The sequence below is a fragment of the Hemibagrus wyckioides genome, linkage group LG26 (genome assembly GCF_019097595.1).
Source record: "Hemibagrus wyckioides isolate EC202008001 linkage group LG26, SWU_Hwy_1.0, whole genome shotgun sequence".
NCBI classification, from domain to species: domain Eukaryota; kingdom Metazoa; phylum Chordata; class Actinopteri; order Siluriformes; family Bagridae; genus Hemibagrus; species Hemibagrus wyckioides.
The window spans coordinates 3,168,872-3,187,932 of record NC_080735.1 but is presented as its reverse complement, the minus strand read 5'-3'; the positions used below and the strand labels follow the sequence as shown (position 1 = coordinate 3,187,932).

The 19,061-nt window shown below is 37.4% G+C and overlaps 2 protein-coding genes across 6 annotated transcripts; both read right to left on the bottom strand.

Moving 5' to 3' along the window:
• Nucleotides 1–350: 350 nt before the first annotated feature.
• On the bottom strand, nt 351–11,050 carry prkag3a (protein kinase, AMP-activated, gamma 3a non-catalytic subunit). 5 transcript variants are annotated; one of them, XM_058379872.1, is made up of 13 exons: nt 10,376–11,050; nt 10,011–10,047; nt 6,165–6,271; nt 5,415–5,496; nt 5,216–5,274; nt 4,891–4,951; nt 4,170–4,224; nt 3,964–4,090; nt 2,140–2,272; nt 1,886–1,923; nt 1,632–1,778; nt 962–1,153; nt 351–536 (listed from the first exon to the last, which is right to left on the bottom strand). In XM_058379872.1, exons 1-12 carry the CDS (start codon nt 10,433–10,435, stop codon nt 1,034–1,036), a joined length of 1,026 nt encoding a protein of 341 aa, XP_058235855.1. In that variant the 5' UTR covers nt 10,436–11,050; the 3' UTR covers nt 351–536; nt 962–1,033. The 5 variants fall into 5 exon arrangements, with proteins under 5 accessions (XP_058235855.1, XP_058235852.1, XP_058235851.1 ...); XM_058379869.1 differs by having other exon boundaries at nt 2,140–2,305; nt 6,165–6,268; nt 10,376–11,044; XM_058379868.1 differs by having other exon boundaries at nt 955–1,153; nt 2,140–2,305; nt 10,376–11,041.
• Nucleotides 11,051–11,104: 54 nt separating this feature from the next.
• Nucleotides 11,105–17,877, bottom strand: cnppd1 (cyclin Pas1/PHO80 domain containing 1). The gene is made up of 8 exons (XM_058379866.1): nt 17,715–17,877; nt 16,614–16,716; nt 15,636–15,717; nt 15,391–15,511; nt 15,144–15,272; nt 14,996–15,057; nt 14,696–14,813; nt 11,105–13,724 (listed from the first exon to the last, which is right to left on the bottom strand). The coding sequence occupies exons 1-8, from the start codon at nt 17,775–17,777 to the stop codon at nt 13,209–13,211; spliced, it is 1,194 nt and encodes a 397-aa protein (XP_058235849.1). The 5' UTR covers nt 17,778–17,877; the 3' UTR covers nt 11,105–13,208.
• Between the last annotated feature and the right edge of the window lie 1,184 nt (nt 17,878–19,061).

The following is a 19,061-nucleotide window of genomic DNA, read 5'->3' as shown; positions in this document are numbered from 1 at the left end:
AACTACACAAAAAAAAAAAAAATAACAGCAGACAGAAAGGATTTAGAGGAATTAATGTGTTTTGTTTCTTTATAATTATAATTTTAACTCGTAATTTTCTGTTTATTATTCATTTAAAAACAACAGATTAATAATAATTAGTAATAAAAATGAAATGCTAGCCGAGATTAATCAATTAATATTTGTGTACATATTAATAATTTCCTGTCATTTTTCTGAACCACCAAACACACACACACACACACCTTATGTATTAAGTAAATTCCGACACAGTAAAACATTGTCCTAATCGAAGCAAAATTCAGACGTTCAGCTGATGCTATACACGTCGTAACAAATACAGAGACGTTTATTTTAGTTTTCAGTAAAGCTGCTGTTTAATTTCCTCTGTGTAAGACAGAAACCGTACAAAAAAATTATTTACAACAAACAAAACAACACAACAAAAACAACAGTTTCGCAGCTGTTGGAAGTTCTTCTGTCCATGTAGAGTGTGTGTGTGTGTGTGTGCATCATGTCCCATCACATGGCAATATCTGGGGGAGAAATAAATATACAACATTATTTTAACATTTCATATTTTTGAAATATAAAAAAAATATTTTCAATATTAATTTTTTAATATTTTTAAAAATATCTATTAATATGTATATTTTTTAAATATTTACGTTTCTCAGAGATAACTATGAGTGTATGAATTATTTATTAAAAAAAGAAAATCTTTATATACAAACAAATCAGAAAATAATGAAATAAAAATAAAATAAAACAAAAGAACTGTCGAAAAAATGGCAAATTAATGTTTTTAGTTAATTAATTTCTTTATTTTTTACTAAGTTTAACTACTTCTATATATAAATTAAAAATTAAAAATTAAAAAATAAATAAATAAAACTAAAGCAGCTGCTTTGAGTCTCTTGTAAGTCAGTGTGTGTGTGTGTGTGTATGTGTTACCTGTTACCTGTGGCCCGTGATGGAGAAGGAGGTGGAAGTGAGTGAGCGCAGGATGAGGCGTGGATTCGTCCCGTTACAGCTATGCGAGCAGAGCGTCGATCCCCGCTGGAGATAAAATCATGGCCTGGAGAAGATCTGAGAGGGAGATGATGCCTCGCACCATGTCATCATGTCGGTCCACCAGAACCAGCCTGTGAACCTAAACAGGAGGACAGACGAAGGGGAGGGTGAAGCTCTGAGACTTTTCTTCCTAATGATGTCTGCTATAGCAGATGCTATAAGTCTGTACAGTTTGTGTCACTTTTAGTGGAGAAGCTTGTTGAGGAATTTATAGCTGCGTCTAACACCAGATAGATCATGAGGTGAGATGGGAGTGAAGGGGGCGGGGCTTCCAGACACTCAGTTCAGATAGGAGATCTAATGTTTTTATTGGAAATGAAAGATTTGGCACACACACACACACACACATAAAACACACATATATTCACACACGCACACAAATAAAACACATATTCACACACACACACATATATATATATATATATATACATACACACACACACACACACACACAACACAAATATATATACACACACATACAAACACACACACACATATATACACACACATACACACTCACGTATACACACACACACAAACTGAACACATCTGCTCACCTCTGCCTGGGCGATTCGGTCGACAGCGGTCTCCAGGGTTTCGTCAGGATAACACTTAATAACTCCCTCCACAAAACAGCACCGCCTCCTCAACGCCTCCTTCATGCTAATGCTCAGGTTGTTGTAGGTTTTCTGTGCAGCCAGATTCTGTGTTCAAAACAATTTGAACAATTGAACAATACGTGCAACTGGAACACATTCACAACACACACACACACATATATTTAGAATAAAGAAGTTTAGATTTTACTTACTATCACGTCAAATCTTGAGTAAAGAGCCACTACCTTACCTAGAAAACAGATTTTTAAATATAAATTTTTGTAAAATAGGCAAAAATTTATTCATTAAATAAATCATTAATTGTAAAAACAGGTGATAATGATTATATAAATAATGTTCTTAAATATTTACTTATTTATTTATTTATACTGACAATAATAATAATAATGATAATAATAGAATGACCATACTAAATTCATTGTTATTAGTAATTGTAATTTGTCACCATTTTCATCCACCACTGGCAGAGCAGATACTCTTCTCTCCGCGAATATGGACAGAGCGTCGTACACGGTGGCCGTCTGCTGTATGGTGGCGATGTCTCGGAACGTCCCGACTCCCGCTTCTTCAATTTTCCTCTGCAAAAATCGTGGTGTTGGGATCGTGGACCTCTGCACATAATATATAAATGCCAGCCAAAGGAATTGGATGTGAGCTTGAAACTGATTTTAAGGCCTGTTCCAAGATGACATGACTAAAGGTGGAGACATGCAGAACTAACGATCTGTATTTGGGAATCACTGAGAAACCAAAACTGGGAAACAGGGAAGTGACAGGGACAGGAGAAGGTGTATGGAAAATAGAAGAACCCACTAAGGCACCATGGAAACCAGCAAACCACTGGGGAAACCACCAAACCCCTGGGGAAACCACCAAACCACTGGGGAAACCAACAAGCCACCAGAACCACTGGGGAAACCAACAAACCACTGGAATCACTGGAGAAACCAACAAACCACTGGAATCACTGGAGAAACCAACAAACCACTGGGGAAACCAACAAGCCACTGAAACCACTGGGAAAACCAACAAGCCACTGGAACCACTGGGGAAACCAACAAGTCACCAGAACCACTGTGGAAACCAACAAAGCACTGGAACCACTGGGAAAACCGACAAAGCACTGGAACCACTGGGAAAACTGACAAAGCACTGGAACCACTGGGAAAACCGACAAAGCACTGGAACCACTGGGAAAACCAATAAACCACCAGAACCACTGTGGAAACCAACAAACTACTGGAACCACTGGGGAAACCAACAAACTACTGGAACCACTGGGGACACCAACAAACTACCAGAACCACTGGGGAAATAAACAAACTACTGGAACCATTGTGGACACCAACAAACTTCCGGGAACCACTGGGGAAGCCACTGGTACCACTGGGGAAACCAACAAACGACTGGGAAAAACAGTGTTTTATAGAATGCAGGTAGATGAGAGAAGAATAAACTAGAAGAGACTGACATAACCGAACAGGCAGACACTGAGATATCAAGAAAGAGCCTGGTCAGGCCTAAGAAGGTTGCTGGAAATCCAGAAACCGGGGGGTTTGTAGGCCACTGCAAAAATAGGGATCCAAAAGAATACCAGGACGTCACTGGAAAACCAGGAAGGTACTGGGAAGCGAGGAACCCTCCTGCACAACAAGCCACTGGGAAGGTACTGAAATGCGAAGAAACCACTTGGACAACCGGTAGAAAACCGGTAGATACATGGAAGGCAAGAAACCGAGGGGGATCTGAAGGCCACTGGGAAAACAGGAAACCACTGGGAAACCTGGAAGGTACTGGGAAGCCAGGAAATCTCTTGAACAACCAACAGTCATTGGGAAAATAGGTAGTTACATCGTAGCCAAGAAACCAGTGGGAAACCAAGAAGGCATGGGGAAAATCCACTGAAAGCCATTGGAATGACTGGAAGATACTGGGAAGTAAAGGATGGAAAACCATTTGGAAAACCCATGAAATCTGTGTGAATTCTGAAGGCCACTGAGAAACCAGTAAGGAAGTGGGAGGCTAAAAATAGGAAAAAAGCTGTTCACACATGCAACACTTCCCAACAACACAGTCAACCAAAAAAACATTTATAAACAGGAAACGATTATAGGGGACAGGAAAAAAATTATGCAGGGGTGTGGTCAAGATAGTCCTGGAGTAGGAGCTGAGGAAACCTTTTAAGTCTTTTAAGACTGAAATGTCAACATACAAAAGACAACACAAAGAATGAGTTGTAATGGTGATCAATTAAAATGGTCTTACTAACAAATATATAGAGGAATTTGAGAATTCGCTTGTGGGTTAAAATGTGGAGGACGTTCCCAGAGTCAGGGTCGATGACGGGCAGACGGTGGATTTTGTGCTTCAGTAAGGAATAAACGGCATCGAAAAGGCTGTGAAAGAAACGAGAATTAGGAGCGTGAAACTGTAGCAATGCACTCTGGGGTGTTACGGGGTGTCAGATGTAGTTACCTCGCTTCAGGTGCGATGCTGATGAGGCTTTGATTATAGTACTGCAGGTAAACGTCTAAAAAAGAAATGACAAGAAGAAAAACAGTAATGTATACAGCCTAAAAAATACATCTATATAACCATCAGCATTAAGTTTAACTAATTCAGTGTAATGAGGTTTTTATCTAAAAAAAAAAAATCTAAAATTGTACAATAAAAAGTATTGAAAAAAATTATTAAAATTTTTTTTTAAAGAAAAATCCATTATTAAATAAATAAAATACATTAAAAAAATAAAAACAAAATCAATTATAGATAGAAAATGTAATACAAATATTTTGCAGAGAATGAAAGAGATAAAATTAAAAGAAATAAAAATTAATTTAAAAAATAAAATACACATAAAAAAACCCAAAATAAATTATAGCTAGAAAAAATATGAATTTTGCAGAGAATAAAAAGCATGATGTTATAATAAATAAATATAAATAAAATCCAAATGAAATATTAATTTAATTCATTCCCTTTAATTTAATTAACTATTAAAATATTCATTTTAATTAATTTTCTTTAACTAAAAAAATCAGGGAAATAAACATAAATAAAAAAGAAAATAAATATATATTTTTTTAATAATTTTTTTTTGATAGAATTTAATAGAAATATAATATTAGAATACACAGTAGTTGGCGTTCTCATATACAGTCAGCTTGATATCATCTACATAATGCAGCTCATTTACTTTGAAAGGAATCACCTCTCCATGTCTGAATCTTGTGATCCTCCAGCTCGTAAATTTGAACCTTTAAGGAGGAAAAAAACAAGCAAAAATATTCTAAAGGAATTTGAGAATGAGAGATTTCACACAAGAAGTTTAAAGGAGCGGTCAAATGAAGTGTAGTGGACGTGAGCCGTCACATGTCGGGTGTCTGATGGTTAATGGAAGGCTCTATAACTTCAGATGCCAAACATGTTTCGTTACAAATGTTTTGAAATGAGGTGAACACTGTGTACTGTGTAGTGGTCGAGCTATTCCTTGCATACAGTGTGCGAGTGTCACTACTGACCATGGGGGATTTATAGTAGCGATGGAGAATGTTGATGAAGTCTGTGATGGTCAGCATACCTGTGTGCCATGGAAGAAAAAATTAGGGATAAATATTGAAAATATTCAGATCAGAGCTCAGTAACTTCGTTGGATTTGCACAAGGGGGCGGAGTTTGCACAAAAACAGGGGCGTGTCCATTTTTTAGATACGTTCCTTACCCACAAATCTCTGCAGTTTGCTGTCCCACAGCGGCGCTGCTCGTAAACCATTTGCCACTAATGCAAAAAAGGCTTTCTTTACCTAGAAATAAAATGCACATTTAAAAAATAAAAACATTATAGCTAGAAAAAATATTTTGCAGGGAATGAAAAAAATTAAATATATTAAATAATTATTAAAAAAATTAAAACATTAAAACAATTTATGTAAAAAAAAAAAAAGATCAGTTTTGCTCATCTTTAATAAACCATAATATAACCGTCTGCATTAAGTTTAACTAATTCATTTATCTAATGAGAAAGAAGGTTTATAGCTAAAAAAAATTTAATTGTACAATTAAAAGTATTGAAAAAAATAATTTTTAAAAAAAATGTATAAAATAAATTAATTATTAAAATAGAATACATATTTAAAAAATAAAAACATTAAAACAATTACAGCTAGAAATCTTAATTTACATTTTTTTGCAGGGAATGAAAAAGTTAAAAAATAAAATAAAATACACATTTAAAAAGTAAAAACATAAAAACAATTTAAGCCAAAACACTTAATACAAATATTTTGCAGGGAATGAAAAAGATAAAAAAAAATATATAAAAATTAAATACTAAAAAAAAAAAACATTAAAACAACTTATGTAAAAAAAAAAAAAAAAAATCATCTTTAATAGAAAGCCTGTAACTATTAAGCTATTAGGAAAGTGTCTTTCCATATGGAGAAAATCGTAAAAAAAAAAAAAAGCAACATACCTGCAGAGCCGTGTCGAAAATAACAAGCTTACAGCTGGTGGGAATGGCATCGTAACAGCTGTACTTCTTCATAAACTCTAGGTAGGCTTCAGCTCCTGAGTCGACTGCTGAAAGACAGACAGGATAGGGGTGTGTCTGTGTGGAGAACAATAAGTCTGCATTCTCCTAAACTGCTGCTATACACTAACAGGGCAGCTTCCTTCACAGCTAATGGAGTATTATCTTTCAGAATATCTTGTAAATCTGTCAGCTGTCTGTTTCGTCAGGCCATGAAGTAGTTCTATGATAGACAGGATTAAAGCCTGAACCCTTAGACAGGAACTTAGAACATCTTCATAAAATGGCTGTCATTCCATCTGCTAAGGCATACCAGGTGAAATATGAGCAGTAAACAAACACACCTGATGTATGACTGAATAGAGGTGGAAAATGTAGAGGTACATAGTTACAGCATGGCACATACCAGTTACTGGGTGGGTACCTGCTAGTTATAGGAAGCTACCTGATAGTATATTATTTATTTATTTATTTTTAAATATTTTTTATTTCCTTCACAATATATGTATTATGGTTTCTAGCTAAAATTGATTTTTGTTTTTTATTTTTTTAAATGTGTTTTATTTTTTTAATAATTCATTTTTATTTTTTACATTTTATCTTTTTTATTCCCTGCTAAATGTTTATATTATGTTTTCTAGCTAAAATTAGATGCCACTCAGTAACTATCAGGTAGCTTCCTATAACAAGCAGGGGCCAATGAGGTGCCACTTTGTTTTACTGAGTGGCATCTGATTGGTATAGGAAGCTACCTGATAGTTACAGAGTGGCATCTGATGGTTACAGAGTGGTATCTGATAGTTACAGAGTGGCATCTAATTGTTACAGAGTGGCATCTGATTGTTATAGAGTGGCATCTGATAGTTACAGAATGGCATCTGATTGTTATAGAGTGACATCTGATTGTTACAGAGTGGCATCTAATTGTTATAGAGTGGCATCTGATTGTTACAGAGTGGCATCTGATTGTTACAGAGTGGCATCTAATTGTTATAGAGTGGCATCTGATAGTTACAGAATGGCATCTGGTTGTTATAGAGTTGCATCTGATTGTTATAGAGTGGCATCAGATTGTTACAGAGTGGCATCAGATTGTTATAGAGTGGCATCTGATAGTTACAGAGTGGCATCTGATAGTTACAGAGTGGCATCAGATTGTTACAGAGTGGCATCTGATTGTTACAGAGTGGCATCTAATTGTTATAGAGTGGCATCTGATAGTTACAGAATGGCATCTGGTTGTTATAGAGTTGCATCTGATTGTTATAGAGTGGCATCAGATTGTTACAGAGTGGCATCAGATTGTTATAGAGTGGCATCTGATAGTTACAGAGTGGCATCTAATTGTTATAGAGTGGCATCTGATTGTTACAGAGTGGCATCTGATTGTTACAGAGTGGCATCTAATTGTTATAGAGTGGCATCTGATAGTTACAGAATGGCATCTGGTTGTTATAGAGTTGCATCTGATTGTTATAGAGTGGCATCAGATTGTTACAGAGTGGCATCAGATTGTTATAGAGTGGCATCTGATAGTTACAGAGTGGCATCTGATAGTTACAGAGTGGCATCAGATTGTTACAGAGTGGCATCTGATTGTTATCCAGTGGTATCTGATAGTTACAGAGTGGCATCTGATTGGCATGTGCTAGTTATAGGAAGCTACCTGATAGTTACAGAGTGGCATCAGATTGTTACAGAGTGGTATCTGATAGTTACAGAGTGGCATCTGATTGGCATGTGCTAGTTATAGGAAGCTACCTGATAGTTACAGAGTGGCATCTGATTGTTACAGAGTGGCATCTAATTGTTACAGAGTGGCATTAGATTGTTACATAGTGTCATCTGGTTGTTATAGAGTGGTATCTGATTGTTAAAGTGGCATCTGATTGTTACAGAGTGGCATCTGATTGTTATCCAGTGGTATCTGATAGTTACAGAGTGGCATCTGATTGTTACAGAGTGGTATCTGATAGTTACAGAATGGCATCTGATTGGCATGTGCTAGTAATAGGAAGCTACCTGATAGTTACAGAGTGGCATCTGATAGTTACAGAGTGGCATCTGATTGTTACAGGGTGGCATCTACTTGTTACAGAGTGGCATCTGATTGTTTTAGAGTGGCATCTGATTGTTACAGAGTGGCATCTGATTGTTACAGAGTGGCATCTGATTGTTATTGAGTGGCATCTGGTAGTTATAGAGTGGCATCTGGTAGTTATAGAGTAGCATCTGATTGTTATAGAGTGGCATCTGATTGTTACAGAATGGCATCTGATAGTTACAGAGTGGCATCTGATAATTACAGAGTGGCATCTGATAGTTACAGAGTGGCATCTAATTGTTACAGAGTGGCATCTGCTTGTTATAGAGTGGCATCTGATAGTTACAGAATGGCATCTGATAGTTACAGAGTGGCATCTGATTGTTATAGAGTGGCATCTGATTGTTACAGAGTGGCATCTGATTGTTACAGAGTAGCATCTGATTGTTATAGAGTGGCATCTGATTGTTATAGAGTGGCATCTGATTGTTATAGAGTGGCATCTGATTGTTAGAGTGGCACCTGATAGTTACAGAGTGGCATCAGATTGTTACAGAGTGGCATCTGATTGTTATCCAGTGGTGTCTGATAGTTATAGAGTGGCATCTGATTGTTTCAGAGTGGCATCTGATAGTTACAGAGTGGCATCTGATTGTTATAGAGTGCATCTGATTGTTAGAGTGGCACCTGATAGTTACAGAGTGGCATCAGATTGTTACAGAGTGGTATCTGATAGTTACAGAGTGACATCTGATTGTTATCGAGTGGCATCTGATTGTTACAGAGTGGCATCTAATTGTTACAGAGTGGCATCAGATTGTTACAGAGTGGCATCTGGTTGTTATAGAGTGGTATCTGATTGTTATAGAGTGGCATCTGATTGTTACAGAGTGGCATCTGATTGTTATCCAGTGGTATCTGATAGTTACAGAGTGGTATCTGATAGTTACAGAATGGCATCTGATTGGCATGTGCTAGTAATAGGAAGCTACCTGATAGGTACAGAGTGGCATCTGATAGTTACAGAGTGGCATCTAATTGTTACAGGGTGGCATCTACTTGTTACAGAGTGGCATCAGATTGTTACAGAGTGGCATCTGATTGTTACAGAGTGGCATCTGATTGTTATAGAGTGGCATCTGATTGTTAGAGTGGCATCTGATTGTTACAGAGTGGCATCTGATTGTTATAGAGTGGCATCTGATTGTTATAGAGTGGCATCTGGTTGTTATCCAGTGGTATCTGATTGTTACAGAGTGGCATCTGATAGTTACAGAGTGGCATCTGATAGTTAAGAGTGGCATCTAATTGTTACAGAATAGCATCTGATAGTTACAGAGTGGCATCTAATTATTACAGAATAGCATTTGATAGTTACAGAGTGGCATCTAATTGTTACAAAGTGGCATCTAATTGTTACAGAGTGGCATCTAATTGGTACCTACTGATTATAGGAAGCTACCTACCAGTTACAGAGGGGCATCTGATTGTTACAGAGTGGCATCTAGTGGTTACCTAATGCTAGTCAATGGATGTCTGGTGTACCATCATGTATTTATTTACCCTGTGTGACCAGTAAATGCTGAGTTGAACATATCATATCAGTATATCCCGCTGTTTCGGTGAATATGTGACCAATGTTGTGTCTTTATTATTAGGAAATACATAAATACACAACCCAAACCTAATAACTGAAGACACCATAGTCCTGTAAAATATCAGCTCTCCATATTTAGGTGACCTACCTGAATTATTCATGGCATGAGGGTTCGGACAAACCTCCTGTACAGAGAAAGAAAAACAAAAGTGACAGGACAGAGCCTAAATTGTGTATTTAACCTACTAAATAACCCGGATTAATCAAATAATATACTCTAGAAGTTATCACTGAGTAGACTAGTCACCACAGCGCGTATAGACTTCAACAGCCAATCAGATTCGAGCTTTCTACCTTCCTGCGTCACCAGTAACCGTTAAACTCAGAGCAAGACCATGACGATAAATAGATATATTTTAATCAGAAATTGTGTCGCTGTTGTTTACATATTCATATATATAGATATTCGACGCCATCATTAACGGTATTTTTATTTTTTAGCCGTTAGCTTACCTGCGTTAAAGACTCCATAGTGCTGGGTCGCGCGTGCGCCCGTGTGCGCGCTTTGCGCATGCTCGTGAGCCTAAGTCTGTGTATATAATGAAAAGATGACAACGGAGACTGACGGCGTGTGTGTGATTGAGTGCGCTCGTGCACGTAACGGGTGCGTCGCCTATTTTCGGCGTGGGAACCATGAACCTTTAAGAAGCCTGTAAAGATCACTAATTGCGTGCGTTTCAAATCGGTTTGCTGTGCACGCGTCTCTAAAATACGTGGAATTAACTTAATAATCAGTACTCAACGTTCACTTTTGCACTTCGAAACTCCTTCTTCCTAAACCGTAGACTGACTGTCACTTCAATATTTACACCTTTAGCAAATGTTTTATGAATCATAGATAGAAGATTTCCCCTATAGATAGAAGATAGGAAGCTAGGTACCGATTTGACACGCACCCTAACTCCGTGGAGAACCCGTTAGCATGCCAAAGCGCTCACAGCTCGGTCCAAATTTAGCATTTGGCCTCCAGGATATGCAACAAACATACACACAACACCTCACAAAGGAAGACCTGACTAATTACCTAACACTTCCCTAAACTCAAACCAGGGTTTACAGCTAGTTTTTCTTTACGAGTTACTTTAATAACTAACACTAACCCGAAATGTCACGAGACGCCGCTAAACTTCCACTTCATTGAACCCCCTTTTCCCTCAGAGTCAATCACAGCAGCACAGGAACTAGGTTTTAAAGTATTTATTTAAATTTATTGCACTTTTAACGTTTTGGTGTTTTTTTTTTTCAATAAAAAAGATACATACTGCAGCTTTAAACAAGGTTAACTAACTTTCCAGTACAATAACTCAACCCTTCACCTAAGAACTTTACCTTAAAAAAATAATGTTTTCAGATTTCCCAACATCCACTAGATGATTATATTAGAAATCAATATACATAAACATTTCGTGCCATGTCTTTTGTCAAACTTCTTTCTAGCTATGAGAATGAAAAGGAGCAGTTTATAACCTTATAAGGGAAAGGGGGTGGAGCTAAACAGCTCGTTCCTGCGAGTGGGCGGGACTACGTTTCAGCTCATTAGAATTATGAACCTAAAATAAAGCAAAGCAAATCCATTTCTAATCAGTTTCATTTATTTCACATGGTGTGTTGATTAAAAACAAAAAAAGGAAAACTTTAAACTCTTATCCAGTCATATCCTTTATTCATCTCTTCAAGCTGAATCAGAAACAAGATGAACCGGCATGCGTCTGGAGTAATACTTCAAAATCAAAGCAAACAAAAAGGAAGAAAAAGTGGGCTTTTTTGTTATTATTATTATTATTTAATAAAAATAGATTTTTCCAGAAGAGAACTTGCTCAGTTTGAATGTAACAGCTAGCATGTTAGCGCTCTCGATATGTAGCTACTTTTGCTGCTTGGTCTGGAACGCTACAGCTTAATTCTGCATATGTGTTTTAGTAGAAAAACCATCAACTCCATTCTAATAAAACGTCCTGACAGATGGGATTTGAAGTCCTTTGGCTGACCGATGGTGTGTTTAGAATACATCAGCTTTAGCACAGTGAAGTGATTTGAATCCATTTCTAGTTACTTTACGTTACAATTCTGTTCCGTACATCACAGCTGCTATAAAGAGCCTAGCTTAAAACTTCATAAGCAGTGGAGACTCTTTCCGTACAGAAAACTTCACACTTATTTCTCTTCTTTGTTACAAGAACAGCACATTGATCTCCTTATTGCAATTATCCACAATTACCATAGAAACAATCACGCCGCTGTTCTAACCAATCAAAATCAAGAATGTGGCAGCGCTGTTATTACATGTAACATCCTAGTCCTGGACGTCCTTTTTGTTTGGCATGTCGGGCAGGATTTAACTCCTCTGAAGACGCTATTTCCAGGCTAGAAAAGTGCATGAGGATTTCTCACCAGCCAATCAGCTCACGTTAAAGTTTAGGCTCCACCCACGGATTCACCTAATGGTCTCTTTCTCACTCTGTTCATCAACTCTTTCCCTAAAAGCAAACAACAACAAACCTCTCTTTCGATAGAATACTTGTTTGAATTCTTGACCTTTTTGAGGGCTTCGATGCACCTTTAGATTGTCACTAAACTCACAGGAAGGGGGTGTTGATGATGCTGTTTCCATCCTTTCCTCAAAAGCAGTAAACAAACCTTACTCACAGTTTCATCTATTATTAGATTTTTCTTAATCTAAAAAGAAAAAAAAAAAGCCACAAAGCATGAAAACCTACATGAGGAAGAACATTTGGAGGAAGTCTTAGGACAAATTTTGAAGGAACTATGCATAAGATCCTTGATGATGGACTCGGTTGCCAATTATTATATTTTTCAAGATCATTTTTTTTATTTAAACAAACCAAACAAAAAATGTAACTCTGTACCTGTGCAAAAACTATCTGTATAATTCTAACCTTTATATCAGTGCTTTCAATTGTGAGCAAAACACAGAAGCTGCTTATGTTTTAAGTGATTTAAAAATACACACAAAAAAATATGGGGGGCAACCCGGGTGCTTTCTGAACCACTTCTGAAATTATTTGCAGCAATTATTAATATATATGTGATGTATGTTACGATTCATTTGACGTATTAATCGTAATCAAGTTTTAAAATGTTTTTTTTTTATCTCTTTTACACACACCCCCTCTGCTCAAACTTCTCCCTCGTATTCTTTTACCACTGAATCAAAGTGCTTTTATGTTTATAGAAGGTGTTAAATATACAAAAATCCCGCTTAGAGGGAGAAAAAAAAGCAAAAACAAAAAAAAACACCATTATTAAAAACACAAGCTCACATTCTCTAAGTGGGTATGAGGAGAACCTGCGCCTTCCCATAAGGCATTGCAGCTTCTGGGCAACAGCTGTGTCTCTGAAAAGCGGCTAGCGGACTTGGCTGTGCATGTGGGAGGAAAGGTGTCTGAGCGAGGAGATCGGGAGAGGAGAACCAGGAGAATGAGGAGACGTTCTGAGCTGTGCACACGTGAGGTTCTGAGGGCTGGACGTCGGACTGAACGAGAGCGGAGAGGAGGGAACTCCACAGAGAGAGGGCGGAGTTCGGATAGAAGGGAGGAACAGAACTCGGGCCGTGGATGTGTCCGGGATGGCGCTGGTGGAGATCTGGAACGTGTTGGGGTTTTTGGGTGGCGTTGGCGAGGACGCAGCAGCGAGGATGGAGGGACGAGGCCGAGGTGTGAGGATGGAAGAGGGTGGGATTTACGGGCTCGGCGTTCGGGAGGTTGAGCTGGTTAAGAATTGCAGAGGCGGCGAGGAGACTGGTGACGCTCGTCAGGTAGAGGAGACCGAGCATACACGTGACCTGGACAGAGAGCAAGTGTGTTAGATACTCATTTACATTCACTACATTTCCAATTATATGGATTTAATTGAATCTATATTACATCCAGTATGCATTAAAACACAATTTTAAAAACTTCTGTTTAATTCTTTTAAAATAAATCTTTCAGAGAGTGGAGAAATGAAGAATTCCGTCAGTTATATTTGTTCCTCAATTTTCTCTAATACACTGACTAGGTATAACATTATGACCATTTCTAATATTGTGTTGGTCCCCCTTTTCCTGCAAAACAGCCCTGACCCGTCCTGCTCTGTGTATTCTGACCCCTTTCTATCAGAACCAGCATTAACTTCTTCAGCAGTTTGATCAACAGTAGCTCGTCTGTTGGATCGGATCACACGGGCCAGCCTTCACTCCCCACGTGCATCAATGAGCCTTGACCACCCGTGACCCCGTCACCGGTTCACCACTGTTCCTTCCTTGGACCACTTTTGATAGATACTGACCACTGCAGACCGGGAACACCCCACAAGAGCTGCAGTTTTGGATATGCTCTTATCCAGTGGTCTAGCCATCACAATTTAGCCCTTTTGGTCAAACTCAAAGCTCAAATCCTTACTCTTGTCCATTTTTCCTGCTTCTAACATCAACTTTGAGGACAAAATGTTGACTTGCTGCCTGATATATCCCACCCACTAACAGGTGCCATGATGAGGAGATCATCAGTCTTATTCACGTCACCTCTCACTGCTCACAATGTTATGGCTGATCGATGTATGCTGCTATTTAAACAAATGGATACAGACAAAACTTTATTAAATATGAATTTTCCAAAGAGATGTCAAATCCCTACTCTGTGTTTAAAAAAGGCATCATCAGGACATTATACACAGATCCTATGCCAACATCTCATCATAAGATGAATAATTTCTGCCTGGGTTACGTCATGTTTCATATAGATTTTCTTCGTCGAAGGACGATTGTATAAGTACCTTGGTGAAGTGTTGGTAGATAGCGGTGAGCGCGTTCCTCCAGTTGGCCTGCTCCAGCAGCACACACAGGTCAGTGTACGTGTACCAGCCACGCTTCATACCCTGCCGCTCTGCGATGCTGTCAGGATGTAACAGATTAACGAAACCAAACTCACACAGATTTTTACACGCGTATAGAACGGTAACAATATCCACTGCAGTGGGGTAAAGGTTGCCTTCTTATAATTATATAACAGTATCTTTATGTTTAGTGTTTTTACCAAAAACAACAGAAAGTCAAGTCACATTAAAAATACTTACCAGGTTTCGAGTTGGCTGAGCACATTAAAGAACTCACTGGGCTCAGCAAACAGGCGCCAGTCCTACAACACATAATGAAAAGGAAAGATAAAGCATAACTTTAAAGACTGGAGATTATTTGCACAGTGTGTTACAGTAGATCACGTACGATGGCACTGAGGAAATTCAGCTCCAGCATGTTGACCGTCTGGACATCCAGCTTCCCGGCAGCGCCCCATTCGTCATTGAACACTTCCTCCTCTTCACCTTCATCGTAGAGATATTTACTGGCAACCATCTGCAAGGGGAAATAAACAGACTCTTGCTTAACACAAGCTATAACAGGGGCTAACTTTTGTCTAACAAGCTGTTCAACATTGCTAACAGAAGCCTCTCTGGTCTTCTGAGGAGCTCACCATGGATATCAGGAAGAGGTCAGAGGACGAGATCTGCTGCAGGTACTCAGGGTTTCTGTGTCGGAGTCTTTCAATGTAAACCAGGGCCAGCATCATAGCGCAGGGGGAGATGCATGCTTCTCTGAGGGTGTAGAGATGGGGACGTTTATAGAAATTAAACGGACAATAAGATCTAAATGTTCTAGTTAATCTGTTTGTTAGTGTGAGTTTAGAGTTTGATGCTGAGGAAAAAAAACCCCACTCACCTGGCTACATGTGCTGCGTACTTTTTGCGGAGTTTCCGTATGGGGCTTGGGGCTGATTTCTGGAGAAGTTCGACGGCGATATCTAGCGACAATCATAAGAAACAATAAAGAAAGAAAGAAATCTTGAGGACCCAGAATAGCTGTAATTCTCCGGCTTCACATGAACAACGTGAGTGTAGTCCAAAATCATAAAGAATCAGGTTATGTAACAGGGTATTAGTGGAATCCTAATGAAGGAGGTGTGGCCTATATATTTCTTAATACTAGTGAAGGAGGCATGGCTTATTTGCCTGTCAGTGCTAATGAAGGAGGCATGGCATATATATTTATTAAAACTAGTGAAGGAGGTGTGGCTATTTTTGTCTGTCAGCCCTAATGAATGATGCGTGGCATATATATTTATAATACTAGTGAAGGAGACTTGGCTTCTTTGTCTGTCAGCCCTAATGAAGGAGGCGTGGCTTCTTTGTCAGTTGTAGTGATGGAGGCATGGCCTATATATTTATTAATACTAGTGAAGGAGGCGTGGCTTATTTGCCTGTCAGTGCTAATGAATGATGCGTGGCATATACATTTATAATACTAGTGAAGGAGACTTGGCTTCTTTGTCTGTCAGCCCTAATGAAGGAGGCGTGGCTTCTTTGTCAGTTGTAGTGATGGAGGCATGGCCTATATATTTATTAATACTAGTGAAGGAGGCGTGGCTTCTTTGTCAGTCAGTCCTGATAAAGGAGGCGTGGCCTGTATATTTATAAATACTAGTAAAGGAGGCGTGGCTTCTTTGCCAGGCCTAGTGATGGAGGCGTGGCCTACATATATATAAAGTTTGTACTGATGTGTGTATTTTGAAATTTGACGTTTCTACTGAACTGCTTCAACTCCACCAGTTGTGTGTCTGATTTATTGAGCTGCACACGGTATCCTGTCAGAAGCAGGCGTATATACACACACACACACACACAGAGGCTACAAACTCACCAGTAACAGGACAGGAAAGTGCATCTAGAGACGCATCCTGATCCAGACCGTAGTACAGACGCTTCCTCACACGCTCAGAAAGTCTCTGATGTCCAGGGACAAACTAGACATGAATAAAAACAAGGTCAGATTCATTCGAGGAAAATCGAATAAAGGCTAAACACACTGAAGAACTTAATGTGTTTCTATTTTATTGTATTTTAAACTTTAAAAACCATCAACACTTCAGACATTATAATATATAAATAAACTGCTGAACAGTTTATTAAAAAATAAATTAATTAATTAATTAAAAACAAAACTTAAATTATTTAGAAATTATTCAGACTAAAAATAAAACAAAGATATTCTTTTTTAAATAAGCTATTTATAATTTAATACATTTTTGATGTAATTATTGTAATTAGTTAAATAACTTTATTTAAATGACTCTTGTATAATTTGCATATTCACTTTTCGAGTAAAATGGCGTTAAAGGATAATCCTGTCACTGATCCTGCAATGTCCCAATATGCAGCATGTTCACTATAAAGTGCACTATTTTACTGACTTCTCTAGTTGTAGTCACGTCACATGCGTATAGACATTTAGTGCACTTTGTAGATTGTAGTGACTAGGGGGTGTGTCGCTATTTGGGACACGCCTCGGCTGCCATGTTATTTTTGAGTTGTTCTAAAATATATAAAACAGACATTTTAACAGTTATAATGATACAGTTACGTCAATAAATCCTAGTGCAGATTAATCTGACAGGTTTCTTTTTATTAAATAAACATATTTATTTGAAATAAAATGTTCTTCCAGATAAAGTAGTGACAGAAGTTCCCGCTTGTCAACATGGCCTAGCTAGCATGTCTCGCGCCACTTAGCGATATAAACACCTTCCGTAACATTAAGAATATATATTTATTAGTACATTTTATTATTGATTCAATGTCAGACATGGTGGTTTGATTTTAAAACACCTTAACACAGTGAAACACAATAACAGCTATTATAGAAGTTTTTTAGCTAGCTAACACCAAGGGGTCGTTACTAAAACACGTCCGTGTTTGATTTTTTGTTTTGTTTTTTTTTATCACAAACAACACAAACACACACCGTAAACTCCTGAAAGTCGGAGAAAGGAAACATCCGCTCGTCGAATAAATCCCCAAAATCCATTTTCTACAATCTAATCACCGACATTTAACAGAGAGAAACCCGGTAAACACGCAGAAAGGCGTCACCCTCAAACGCCTTCTTCTTCCGCAGCAGCGGCTACATCCCAAACACGGCATCGTCATACTGTAGTGCACTAGGTAGTGTACATAGAACAGGATCAAACACACGACATTTGACTCGGTTGTGTAGGGACTGCAACGTTATTTGGGATGGAGCCCATGACTCCAGAGGCATCCAAAATGGCGGAACGAGTTAATGGCTGACTTCCTAACTCGAGTTGTACTAAATATAAAAAAAAATACAGGACATTTAATAAGACACGTTTTCATGCACTAATATAAACCTCAAATGTTTAACAATTTTAAAAATAAAACTATTTAAAATGTTTATATTCAGATACACAATGTTTCACATGGTTAGACTGGGGTTGATGTGAGAATTGGGAAAGTTCAGCAATAAAGAAAAAATTAAAATGTCTCCGATGATTAAATATCAATAATTTAATAATAGTACATATTTATTTAATTGTGCATAATAGTTTAATCATACCCTTATTAAAGTAAAACAAAGCAGAAAAGTCATTTTCAGTATAATGCTACCACCACCATGTGTCACTGTAGGACTGCCGTGTTAGGGTTTTATTTTATTTTATTCTTTTTGTTTGTTTATTTATTGTTTATTTAAATTGCTTTTATAGGGTCTGAGTAGTTATTTAGGATGTAACCCGTGACTCCAGAGGCGTCCAGAGTACTGAAAAAAAGTTAACCCAGTGTAGTGTACCTGCTGGGAGAAATGGGAAAGTCACATGACTCAGATAAATAAATATTTTAAAAAATCAATAGAATATTTATAAAAAGAAAAAATAGGTACATATTTATCCAATCTGCATAAAAGCCGGGATATTCTTAATAAAATACAATAAAATAAAATTAAATTAAATTAAATAAATTAAAGTAAAACAAAATAAAATAAATGAAATTATATACAAATGAAACCAAATGAAATAAAATAAATATAAAATAAAATAAAAATAGTAAAAGTAAAAGCAAGTAAAGCAAAATAAAATACAATACAATAAAATAAACTAAAATGAAATAAAACAAAATGAAATAAAATGAAATTAAACAAAATGAAATAAAATGAAATTAAACAAGATGAAATAAAATAAATATAAAAATAAAATGAAATAAAATAATATAAAATAAAATGAGGCCAAGGGTTAATTTCAATGTGATGCACCCACCACCATGCTTCACCCTGCAGTTCGATAAATAAATCGATTAT